Genomic DNA, 13,528 nt, shown 5'->3' with positions numbered 1-13,528 from the left:
ACCACTGACTTATAGCACATGCCTCATTTTATTATACTAACATCTGGAAATTAGATATTTCTTAAAGAGGGGGAAAAACACATTTCATATATGATTTCAATTTGAAGTAACTATAACAAATCAAATCATACTCTTTTTTTTTTTTCAACACCATTTCAGGTTAAATCCCAGGCTAACTTATAACTTATAGGAATCGCTATAGCGTCTTATATAACCAGGATCAAAGCGGATAAACAAGCACCCCACGACGCAGGCGCGATGACGCCGCTGTTCCACCGCAATGCGGGGAATTCCAGCCGCGGCGAGGAAAGTCCCGGCGGGGCTACATACGGGAAACTACGCTACTCTACACAACAGCACAGTTATTGGAAGCGCAGTACACATATTTTTTTAAGCTCTGGTGCCAAGAATTGATCCTGTTTGCCAATAAAAATCTGATTAGTTGGTTCACATTGTCCACTTCAGTTTGCAGCACAGTAAGTTTCTGAGGTGAGTAGCATCCATTGCTTTCTCTGTACTTAAGAAGTTGCTTCGTATCGTGGGCGTGCGTTTTATTTTTCTTCTCCGAAATCTTCCCCACACACAAGCAACTGTATTATTACAGCGGCATGTACCTTGAGTTATGTTATTTTTAAAATGGCTAAAACATTATAATGTATGCTATGAGGATTGGTTACAATGAACGGTAGCTCAACAGAAAGAAATAAAACTAACTAACTAAATAACAGCTTCTGATTTTTAAGTCTGTTTTGGAATGCTTGTTACTACCAATTATCAATCTAATTTAATCAATTCCGACTTGTAGAAATAATCTGTGGTAGCCTATGCCATTTTGGAGTCGCTGTTTTCTCCGCAGAGACGCACGCAGGCGCGAGTGCGAACAGAGCTTGCGTGGTGACGTCACCAGGTTATTCGAATAATGCCTGTTTGAATGTGTTCTCGCTCGAGGAGGGACAGTGTGTGGCGGGTCGTGTCGGTCTGCGCAGGTTTTGTTAGCTCATCATTCAAAAGACAACACTATGAAACATCTGCTACTTAAAAAAGCTCGCATTGAGCTCCAACACTTCAGTAAAATAAGGCTGAACTGACACTTCCGCTTGCACTGCAGCCATTTCCAGGTGACGCACAAGAGCAGCTGCTCTGCTCGTCAGCCTCAGTTGTGTCAGGCGTCAGCTTTCAGGTATGTACGGTTTTGTTAAACATACGTGTTTGTTCATGTGTAGGTTGTGATAAGGAGGCGATGTGTAGTTATTACCTGTCGTTTGTTGCAACCCTCACATTACACAGCCGGGTTAAAATAAAACAGCGCCGATTCATGCAAATGCCAAATTCAGACAATGTGGTTTTAGACTGAACGCAAACGACTGCCTTCACGTCACTAAAACGACAGATAAATCATTGTTCAGTTTCACAGATTGCTCGTTTACTGTTGAACGTTTCATAGTGTTAGGATTAAAACTTCCATTACTACGATTAAATTGTAGTTTTTGTAATGCCATCTTATGCCAGCTACGTTTTCTGTACAGTCTTAACACAGCTCGTACTGTTAAAGTACATGTTAATATGATCCGAACGCATAAAAAGGTGGCCAAAATAAATGTAATTGTTACTGCAGCGCTTTACTGTTGAAATGGAGGCTAGTAGCGCCACCAGGCAGGACTCTATTACTAGATACTGTAGACTGCACTCAAAATGAAGGACATTTTATTAAAATATTTCAAACAATCTACTAATGTTTTTTTGTTTTGTTTATGCAATATATACAATGGGTGTGTGTATATTATATAACCTGTGCATGTGCATATGTATACTGTCTGACAGTTAAGTGAATGTCAGTTTAAGGTATGGTGGAAAATTCTGTAAGCAAATCAAGCTGATGGTAATTGCCCGTCCTTTTTACCACCCAGCTCTAAACCTCAAATTGATGTATGATCTTTCATGTTCTTTGAATAATAGGGCAAGACTATGAGGTGCCATTGGGTATATAATTCACCCCGTGGTGCATACAAATATATATGGAGACACACACACACACACACACACACACTATAGGCTATGCTGAGATGCATACACTATATACTGAGATGCATGCTCTTATGTTTTGTAAGTCACCCTGGATAAGGGCGTCTGCTAAGAAATAAATAATAATACAGTGAGGATTCCGCTGCCGTATTCTGTATTCAGTGATATTCTCTCGCACACTATACTGAGATACTTCCGTGTGGAGCGAGAGGATTCCGCTTCCGTGTGGAGCGAGAGGATTCCGCTTCCGTGTGGAGCGAGAGGATTCCGCTTGCATATTCAGTGATATTCTCTCACACTATACTGAGATACTTCCGTGTGGAGCGAGAGGATTCCACTTCCGTGTGGAGCGAGAGGATTCCACTTCCGTGTGGAGCGAGAGGATTCCGCTTGCATATTCCGTGATATTCTCTCACACTATACTGAGATACTTCCGTGTGGAGCGAGAGGATTCCACTTCCGTGTGGAGCGAGAGGATTCCGCTTCCGTGTGGAGCGAGAGGATTCCGCTTCCGTGTGGAGCGAGAGGATTCCGCTTCCGTGTGGAGCGAGAGGATTCCGCTTGCATATTCAGTGATATTCTCTCACACTATACTGAGATACTTCCGTGTGGAGCGAGAGGATTCCGCTTCCGTGTGGAGCGAGAGGATTCCGCTTCCGTGTGGAGCGAGAGGATTCCGCTTGCATATTCAGTGATATTCTCTCACACTATACTGAGATACTTCCGTGTGGAGCGAGAGGATTCCACTTCCGTGTGGAGCGAGAGGATTCCACTTCCGTGTGGAGCGAGAGGATTCCGCTTGCATATTCCGTGATATTCTCTCACACTATACTGAGATACTTCCGTGTGGAGCGAGAGGATTCCACTTCCGTGTGGAGCGAGAGGATTCCACTTCCGTGTGGAGCGAGAGGATTCCACTTCCGTGTGGAGCGAGAGGATTCCGCTTCCGTGTGGAGCGAGAGGATTCCGCTTCCGTGTGGAGCGAGAGGATTCCGCTTGCATATTCAGTGATATTCTCTCACACTATACTGAGATACTTCCGTGTGGAGCGAGAGGATTCCGCTTCCGTGTGGAGCGAGAGGATTCCGCTTCCGTGTGGAGCGAGAGGATTCCGCTTGCATATTCAGTGAGATTCTCTCACACACACTATACTGAGATGCTGCCATGTAGAGGGAGAGGATTCCCCTGCCGTGTAGAGGGAGAGGATTATTATTATTATTTTTATTTCTTGGCAGACGCCCTTATCCAGGGGCAATACAAAGTAGATTCTGCTGCCGTATTCAGTGAGATTCTCTCGCACACACTATACCGAGATACTTCCATATACAGTGAGATTACACTTTTGGCTATACAGTACTAGCGAATGCACATTGATTTGTTGTGAACATTAAATCAGTAATCTTACAACAAATTGATATTGGGCTATATTAATAGCGTTATACCAAGGTATTTCTGTAATTTTTTCTAAATGGTATAAAATACAAATTAAAGTTAATGTGCATACATCAGAGTGTACGTTTGTTGTGTATTTGTACATTTGTTCGCGTCAGAAATAATGAATTGCTGTACAAACCCTTTGTGTTTAATGTATTATGTTAAGTAGCAGTGTTTTTAAAGTTATGGCAGGAGCAGTAAAATACTCCTAGATGGATGTTTAAGGGACATAACACTTGTATATTTTTATGAAGGCAAAACAATTCAGCAGCGCAACACTGATCATAATATTCACAAGTATAGTAGCGTATTGTTGTATTCAATAATGACATACAGTAGGTCTGTTCTTGGTTGTATCAGAAGTAGACACGTTTGTACACAAGGCAAGTATAAACGGCTAGCACACTGATGCATCGTTTCAAAGCAAACGAACTCTCAAATGCTTTGGGAAATTTGATTTATTCCTTTCTGGTAACAAGTCTGATGTGCGCTTGTTTGTTTTTCTCGAAATTTTGAATTTACTGGGTTTTCCATAATGGCATCAACCAAACATAACATAAAATATACAGTTAATTGAAAGTGAAAACCTTTTCAGCTAACTTGATTTTCTTTTCTTTCACAGTTCTTCACAAGGGTGAATGCAACCTGTGGGAGGCCTGGGCTTTCATCACTTGACTTTTTTTTTTTTTTTTTTTTTTTTTTTTAAAGTAACCTTTAACAATTTGAGTTTGAATATCATTCCCACCATGGAAACCTAAACACCTTAATAAGGGATGTCCAATTCTGGGAGAGAGTTTTGAATCCATAAACCCAGGAGAAGTTTTATGTTTAATTTGTAGCAGTTCATTCAGATGAGCACTGCACATTTTAAAACTGAACTTTACTTTGACTTTGCATGCCCAAAGATGCAAACAAAAGCAAAAAATAACAATCTTGGGTCATTATATGTTATATCCAAAAATAAGGAAGCTGGTGTTCATAACACAGAGAACGAACCAGGTTGAAAATAGAATGACATCTTTATTTGTGTTAGCTTATTTCATGTCTGCAAATTATGTATTGTGTTTGTAGCACATTTTTAGTTTAGTTTTGTCCAACACAAAGCAGAACAAGCATGAAAAATCATGAACGGATTTTGAAACCTAGTCATGCAGTGTTTCATGACTTTAGAAGGTAAAGAATTTCCATCACAACCTTTTCAGAATGTCTTCTGCGTTGGTATTCTATTGTCTTTGCCTGCATTGTCATAAAGGCACACATTTTATGTGAGGCTGTTACACCTCATATTTTGTTGATCACGTACATAGATACTAAGGAGTAAAATGGGCTTGCCACATTGCATTGCTAAGATGTTTGAAGAGCTTTCATTTGTGCCAATGTGATAAGATCAAGCTAAATGAGTCAGAAGGGACGAATGCTGTTTGGCATTGTTTCTACATACCTAGCAATAAAGATGATTGACCTGCCATGGATTCATGTTTTCAGAGAACAATTAAAACCATCTTTAAAATTAACTTTCCTTATGAAGTACTACTAGTCCTTGGGTTTACTACTGGTTCAAAACTCTCTCCCTGAAGTGGACATCCCTTATTTATTTTAGTTAAAAACAAAATGGAAATATTAAAGAACAGTTCCTTCTTCATGAACCTATGGCATAACAATCCTCCGGTGGATTTGCACTACGATAATTCCTCCGAGCTCTTTCGCATTTCGACGTTCGCTAAATTCCCGCCCAATGCAGTGGTCTCTGAGAGGAGTCTGGCCCGAGCTGGGTTCTTCTACACCGGGGTGGGCGACCGAGTGCAATGTTTTCGTTGCAACGTCACGGCGGATAACTGGCAGTCGGGAGAATGCCCTGCCGAGAGGCACAGACGTCTCTCTCCCACCTGCACCTTCATCCAGGGCATCCCCAACAGCGCCAGCCTCCTGTCGTCTTCTCACTCTGCCTTCTCACCTCTGCAGAGCTTACCGGTCCTGCAAACCTCAGCCTCTCCCCCCTCAGTGCAGGTTGAGGAGCAGGTGGGCTATTTAAGCCATAGTTTCAGCAGCATCCCCCCTACCAGCCCCCTGAGCTCCCGTGGTGTGGAGGACATGTCCCACCAGCGACCGCCCACCTGCCATAACCCCAGCATGCGGCACGAGCAGGACCGTCTGGACACGTATCTGAACTGGCCGCTAACCAACATCACACCCTCGGAGCTGGCAAAAGCGGGCTTCTACTACCTAGGCCAGGGCGATCGTGTGGCCTGCTTTACCTGTGGCGGGCAACTGAGCAACTGGGAGCCGGGGGACAGGGCTGTGTCAGAGCACCAGAGGCACTACCCCAACTGCCGATTCGTCAGAGGAGACCGGACGGAAAACGTGCCCCTCCCTTCCAGTGGACCCCTGAGTGTCTCTAACCCGCTCATGCAGTTGTGTGAGGAGAGGCTGCTTACCTTTGTCAACTGGCCATCCAGGATACCTGTGCGTCCGGATCAGCTGGCCAAGGCTGGCTTTTACTATGTTGGTAGGTGTCTTGTCTTTAAAAAGTAATAACTTACCTGATATTTATATTGCTATTGACATTAAACATTTTTGAAACTGAAGGGAGCAGTACATCTGTATGCATTGATATTATAGGAAATTAGCTGGATTTTCTTTCTTGAAGCAGTTTCTGTTAACAGTATACAGTCATAATGTTTTGTCATAATTGGTTCTAAGACCGGCAACATAAGTCGAGACAGATGTTGAAGCAGAAGCGTCCCCATTCAAAGCCATTGTGAAACTTCAGGAGTAAACTGTTAAATGAACTGTAAAAAAAAAAAAAAAAAAAAAAAAAACATCAGGGAGCAGGGAGATGATTTTGACTGCAGAATGAAGCTCTGGGGCTCCTCCCATGCCCTGCTCAATGCAGTGTTGCCAAACGACCCAAGACGACGTAGGTCAGGGGATGACTGAATATTATGCATTGAATATCACCAGCTAGGTCTTGGTTTTACCAGCCTTGTCAAATGAACTAGATCCCTGCAATCTCTAACAAGTACACCCTGTTGTTTGTGAAGGTCGAAATGATGACGTCAAATGCTTCTGTTGTGATGGTGGCCTGAGGTGTTGGGAGTCGGGCGATGACCCATGGGTTGAGCACGCCAAGTGGTTTCCAAGGTTAGCAGCTCTTTGTCAATGAAAAACACTTTTTCCATTCATTAATAAAAATAAAAACAAACAAACATGGATTTGCACTTTAGGCTACTTGTCCTTTAATAATTGCAGGTGTGAGTACCTTCTGCAGGAAAAGGGACAAGATTTCGTTCATCAGATACAGGCCAGGTTTCCTCGACTGTTTGAGCAGGTAAATGACTGTTGAACATGTGGTTTGTAATCTCTTTACATAAAAACAAGTTGTATGATATTAATCTATAGCTTAATTATATAATGTGTGTGTGTGTATATATATATATATATATATATATATATATATATATATATATATATATATATATATATATATATATATATATATAATATATATAATTTTTTTTTTTTTTTTTTTTTTCCTCTCTCTCCATAGCTGTTGTCCAATGGTGATAACAGCTCTCGGGAATTTATTGATCCACCAGGTGAGTAAAATTATATATATATATATATATATATTTTATTAATTAAAAATAATTTTCCAAATGTTTGATTAAAGTATTTTGTAAAGGTTTATAAAAGTACTACTCAACTTTTTAAAATCTGAATAAGGATGTGAATGTCAAAATGTAAATAGAGTTGGTAAAAGAGTATCGTAATCAGAACATCCCATTGTAAGTGCCATAGAGTATCAAGTTCTGATCAAACAGAAGCTTGTATTATTTAATTGCAACTAATAGTATTACTCTGAATTTAGGATTTTTCAGTTGGCTATTACGTTTTATGGTCATTTGTATTGTTTACACTCTACACTCCCTCATTTTTCTATCAGTTGTGTGCAGTTTATTTATACTGCTTTTGGAACTTAAAATAAAACTCACACTTTAAAAAAGAAAATCCCCCAGAATCCTTCTTACACATCTGTTGAAAAGGTATTTATAAAAACTGGAAAGTACCTACTTAAGACACAATTAAAGACACACTTTGGAAATGATTTTTTGGGTTGTTTGGGGTTGAAAAGGGATGATGGTGGTAATGTTACTTTTGGAAACTATCAGTAGCCAAGGAAGAGAAAAAAGTGTATATTTAGAAATTGAAGGATCTCCATTGTTTCTCAATTTATAACCATCACAACTATTTGTTTTATTTCATACATTTTCATGTGTTCTATGGGATTTTATTTTAACCCCAATATCTTAGAGTATAACAATCTACAAGTAAAGTCATATTAACTTAAATAGCTTATTGAATGTGATATGGAAAGACATGTCTGAAAACCTGCTTCGGAGAACAGTATAAGACTGTATAGACTGTTATTACATATATTAAATAGATTTTGGGGGAAAAAGTTACTCTGTATTAAACACAATCAAAATAAATGTTCTGACTATTTAATTAAGCTGTAATTTACTTAGTAAGTCTTACCAATAAGATTATTGCTGCAAATTGTAACTTTATCTTGCCACGTATGAATAATACGAGACAAGGTTCAAGTGACTGATTGCTTTCCATTCGCAAGAATTCAACATTTTCACAGAAATGAAACCGAAACAGCATGTTGAAATAGATTACAGTGCACTTAGTCAGAACTGTTTAAATCTGTTCAAACCTGTACATACCTTCAGGGCTATAAATGTATATAAACTTTGGAAGTTATCTGTATTTTAAGAACAATATATAAATAAATCTGAGTATAGACTGTGTAAAACAGTTAATTGAAGGTCACACTTGAAGTATCATCAAAACTATATATCATATAATAAATCATACAGATTTTACATTTAATCTAAAACTTGAAAACTCACTTAATTTCACTAGTAGATCACTAGTCTGGATCACAAAAATATTGTTTCACGTCTGCCAGCACCAAGGTATAAGGTTTTTCTAATCCACTCTCCTTGTGTGATTCACCGCTAGAAAACCACTTCATAACACAATACTTTAAAGTGAAAGGTAAGTGCGTGGGATTCAAGCCCCTATGCCGTTCTCTGACTAATGAAAGCCTGTCTCCTGATCAGTGGTACAGCTGGGCTTTGGAGAGGAGCGCTCTGAGGATGCTGTAATGATGAACACGCCTGTGGTAAAGTCAGCTCTGGAGATGGGCTTTGACCGCAATCTTGTGAAACAAACAGTCCAGAGCAAAATCCTCACCAGTGGCGAAAACTACAAAACAGTCCAAGAGCTTGTCTCTGATCTGCTCAATGCTGAGGATGAGAAACGAGAAGAGGAGAAAGAGAGGCTGGCAGAGGAAATGGCTTCAGGTATAGAGTTAGAGTAATCGTCCTTGCGGTGTTGCTTCCATCTAGTGTTTTACAGCTCAGGTATAATCTTATAAATGCTTTCCAGTCTAATCAATCCTATACCGGTTGTATTCAGGTCTTGGTAACACAGATTGAAATGTTTTCTTGACAAATGTTTCACAGTATTGTTAGAACTTCAATTAACTGTTAGAATGTTAGGTGACACTAAATGGTTAAAGCAGAGTCTAATCATTTCCTCAGGAAATCTCAGATTATGCTGGTGTTGGAGACTTACTGGAATTTAGATTAAATACCACCCAATTCTATTTTGGGTTTCTCATTTACTCATTTGCTATTAAGATAACTGAATAAACTCTGGTAAGCACCAGGGAAATCCCCCCCCCATTTGTTCAGTGTCCTGTGAGTGTCATGGGTTCCTGAAACTGACAACTGCACTGTGACTCGTGTTATAGGCTTTCCCTGTGGAACATTTGCATTCTGTAAATGTGTCAAAGTCATAATAGACTATATATAAATTACAATATCAATTGTAAAATATAATTCGATAATTCTTCATATATGACATATTTAACATTGAAAGCATTTTTAACCTTGATGGGCATGTTTGCTGAAAAAAAACATCAGAGCAGAACAAAGTGGTTTCCTTTTTGCAAGCTAACTCTGGAAATGACTGAAACTCAAAATATCACATCGCAATCCAAACTCAATTTTTAAACTTGGTCAATTAATAAGCAAAAGCACAGCCAGACTTCCCCCAAAGGTGCTGCTTGATTGCATGCCAGACGTTATGTTAATATTTCACAATGTTTCGTAAGATCATAAACTGCAGTTGTTTGTTTTTGCAGTCCCATGGGGGTGATCAATGCTGATTATAAATGTTTGAGAAATAGGAAGACCTTCCTGGTTGGGAAGGTTTAATTGCGTATGCAGTGATGGCCAGCCTGTTCCTGGACAGCCTTAATCCTGCTTGTTTTATAGGCTTCCCTAATTCATCACGTAGATTATTTTGTTTTTATAAATTAAACCCTGTAACTAAATCAATTGGTTAACAGTTTAAATTAAACAAAATATAGAAGACACTGTGACTCTCCAGGATCACAGCTGGACAGTTTATTATTATCATTTATTATACAATTTTTAATTTCTTCCACAGCAGGAAAAGCAGGTTTTTCACTTTTCACTGTTGGGTATTTAATAAAAATAAAAAATAAAAGTGTGAAAGGAATTTGTGTTCTCTATGATAAAGTTGTACACAACTATGCATAGCCCTTAAATAGCCAAGCAGAAAGACTCTATATTTGGTCTTTAATGCAGCGTTAACTTATGAAACCGTAGTAAGCTGCCAGTAATGGAACTCAAATAAAATAACTAATGGGTGAATATGAAGTATAAATATTAGGCGAACTTCAAAATTATCCCCCCGTCCTCAATGAAGATGCTGTAAAAGTGTTTCCCCTTGAGTCAGCAGTCTTTACAGGAATTGTCTTTTACTACATGCTAAGAATTCCCTTAAAAAGTTTTGCATATTTGTACTTGATGCAAATGTAGATACTGGAAAAACCGCATGGTGCTTTTTTTTTTTCTTTCCAGATGGCTTTACATTTTTGAAGAAACACCGTGTTGCCCTGACCCAGCGCCTGAAAAGTGTGCAGAGTCTGATGGATCACTTGCTGGAGCAGTCGGTAATTCACCAGAACGAGTATGATGCCATCCATAGCTGCACCTCTGTCAAACAGCAGACCAGCCAGCTCATTGAACTTGTGCTCACGAAAGGGAATGCAGCAGCAGAGGTCTTCAGAAACTGGATCCAAAAGAATGACATTTACCTTTTAAGGGAATTAATGGGTAATTTGATTTATCTTAACTTTTGACTCAACCTGAAAGTGAAGCTTATGCTGATTTTATTTTTTTGGTAATTTTCCCCTGTACAGCAAAAAAGCAGTGATGAAGGAGGGGTATAACAGTGTTGACATGGCTGCTTTTCATACATGGCAGTTCTGCAAGCATATTCAAGCCCAAACTATGGATATCTACTGGTAGTCCTTAAATTATGCCGTTTCAAACAATGTGTTTTTGCCATATACTTTACTGCCCCTCATCCCAATAACATGCACCATTTCACACTACTGCAGCTAGTACATCTTTCTTCAGTTTGTTTTGGCCTTTGAGCTCCAGTCAGTGAATCAATCAGGGCTGAACCACTGTATGAAACAAACCAACAGATTCATAACTACCACGTTGTTTGAGGATGACCTGTATGGTAAACTGCATTTTAACTCTTGGGAGTTCCAACTTCAGGAAAACCCAAAATGATCAGAAAAATGTAAGAACACAACATGTTGCACTGTCTCAAATGCTGCACAAATAATTTGATTAATTCTTTAAAGGCAAATATTTTTGCAATTACAGCCCAAACAAATGAGCCTTCTTCACCCAGTCAAGAACTTTCTGGTATGTATATTTGTTCTCTCCCTATAAATGTGATTCTCTATAGTTTAGCAAAAAGTTATTTTCTTAGGTTTGAGAGGTTTACCTTCTAGCAGACTTGTAGGTCTCAAATTGTGGATTTGGTGACTCAGACTTGACCTTCTGTGACTGGTTTTATGACCAGTCTTTATCATAACTACTCAATTTAGCATAAGCGATTATTCCTTTCCAAAGTATAAGGATTAATACATATCCAGTACTACCCATATCAGGATGTTGTTGTGTGGAGAAACTCTATGTTTTGCGTCTAACCTACAAGCAGCAGCAGTAAAACTGACCCCTGCCTGCAGTTATACAGGCAGATATGAGAGACGGATTGGTGGCAAAACATGATGCAAGTCATTCTGATGCGGCGCTTTTTTTACATAAATTGTATTTTTCAAAGATATATACCAAATTAAAAAGAAAAAAAAGACAATACATATTACTAAATGTTCTTATGTGATAGGCCTTTAAATTGAGCGTACAAACTGGAGAATGTTTTTTTTTATCCCTTTAACCCTTTATACTCTGCCTTATTTTTCCTGTTTTTTTTCTTCTATTTATTTGTGTGTAGCTCCTTGATAGTTTGTGCCATATGCATTTATCTTGTATCAAATGAAAAACATGCAAATTAGTCCTGAAATGGCCAAATTCGAAAGCCTGTAACTCAGGCTAGGAAGACCCTACATATGCAAGTAAAATGTTATTTGAAAGCTCCTGGTGTCTAGTACAGGCATTAATTGAAGAAAAACCTGAAGGCCTTACCCAAGGCTTGCAGGGTTTTCCAGCACTAAAATACAATGTGATGTATAAAGAAACAAACAATAAAGACAAAATGGAAAAACAGACCAAATAAGCTTTAATCTTTGTAATCTGGGTTAATGGAGTGTTGTTCATAAGTCAAATTGTACTTTAGATTTCAGTCACTCAAGGACTTGACTCAGACCATGGTGACAGGGCTACCAGTCTGCCTTCTAGCATTCATGCATAGTTTTGGCTGATAAAAAAGGATAAGAGCATTTGTGATTGAGATTATATTAATCCTCTATTTTCTTTGTAGACTTGCCTATGGAGGAACAGCTGAGGAGACTGCAGGAGGAGCGCACGTGTAAAGTATGCATGGACAAGGAAGTTAACATTGTCTTTATTCCTTGTGGGCACTTGGTTGTGTGTAAAGAATGTGCCCCTTCATTGCGCAAATGCCCTATTTGCAGAGGCCTGGTAAAGGGGACTGTTCGTACTTTTCTTTCTTAATTCGGAATGAAGCTTTAAGACTTGATTACACATGTGAAATGGTATAGCATGGCTTTCTAACGTGTACCCATTACATATCCGCTAATAAGTGATTAAATCCACTTGTAGGATTAACAAAATCAGCTATTCCAAACCCTGACAGTTTGTGGTGTCCTCAGTTTCATTATAGACTAGACCTGCTCCAGAAGAATTATTTCTGCATGTGCTAAAATGCCAGCAGAATAGGTTGCATAACCTTCTCGCATCTATGTGGATAAAAATGAAAACTACTGAACAGTAAAGTAGAGCACTGTAATTCATTATCTGCACAAGTTGAAACAATAAAGGAATAACATTATAAAACTCTCCTTGTATCATTTCACACAGCAGGTCAATTTCAAGTTAATATTGCATTCAAACATGGGATAGCTAGGTACTATGTATTCTAATAGGGGAATTCCACTGCTGTGTTTACCTACTAGCCAATGTCTGTGGGGGGAAAAGGGTATCCAGAGAAGTCTATGTAAACTCAGTGTTTAGTAAGTCAGCAATCTTAGAAAGGAAATTACCTGATTTTCATGAAGAGAAAAGTATTTGATCAATGGGTAGGGGGTGCCTACCAGTGTTCGCCTATGGCTCTGAAACCTGGTCGCTAAACACGTGATACAGATGCTGCAAAGCACACACACACACAAGCATGGAAAGATGTATGTTTGAATATCATGCAAACAGAAAAACAATGGAGCAGACAACAAAAGCATGTGACACCACTGAATGAGTGAAGATGTTAAAATGGCAGTGGGCCGGACACATTGACCAGGGATGGACACAAGATGCTATAGAATGGATAGCAAGAGATGAAAAGAGAAGACCACCACATTGAAGATGGGAAGATTAAAGCGGAAGCTTTGCTGGCCTGACCTTGGAAAGAGATGCTGCAAATAGAAAAGAGTAAAAACATCTTTGGGAGGCTTTCTTCCAGCAGTGGATCAACACGT

At 39.2% G+C, this 13,528-nt stretch overlaps 1 protein-coding gene across 3 annotated transcripts; it reads left to right on the top strand.

The window, feature by feature from the left end:
* Window positions 1-270: 270 nt before the first annotated feature.
* Window positions 271-12,893, top strand: birc2 (baculoviral IAP repeat containing 2). 3 transcript variants are annotated; one of them, XM_066699398.1, is made up of 9 exons: window positions 274-489; window positions 4,079-5,962; window positions 6,498-6,597; window positions 6,706-6,784; window positions 7,004-7,052; window positions 8,586-8,828; window positions 10,419-10,673; window positions 11,238-11,279; window positions 12,358-12,893. In XM_066699398.1, exons 2-9 carry the CDS (start codon window positions 5,068-5,070, stop codon window positions 12,549-12,551), a joined length of 1,857 nt encoding a protein of 618 aa, XP_066555495.1. In that variant the 5' UTR covers window positions 274-489; window positions 4,079-5,067; the 3' UTR covers window positions 12,552-12,893. The 3 variants fall into 3 exon arrangements, with proteins under 3 accessions (XP_066555497.1, XP_066555495.1, XP_066555496.1); XM_066699399.1 differs by lacking the exon at window positions 274-489 and adding an exon at window positions 911-1,180; XM_066699400.1 differs by lacking the exon at window positions 11,238-11,279 and having other exon boundaries at window positions 271-489.
* The last annotated feature ends 635 nt before the right edge of the window (window positions 12,894-13,528 follow it).

Source organism: Amia ocellicauda, chromosome 3 (assembly GCF_036373705.1).
Source record: "Amia ocellicauda isolate fAmiCal2 chromosome 3, fAmiCal2.hap1, whole genome shotgun sequence".
Taxonomy (NCBI): domain Eukaryota; kingdom Metazoa; phylum Chordata; class Actinopteri; order Amiiformes; family Amiidae; genus Amia; species Amia ocellicauda.
This window is presented reverse-complemented; position numbering and strand designations above follow the sequence as displayed.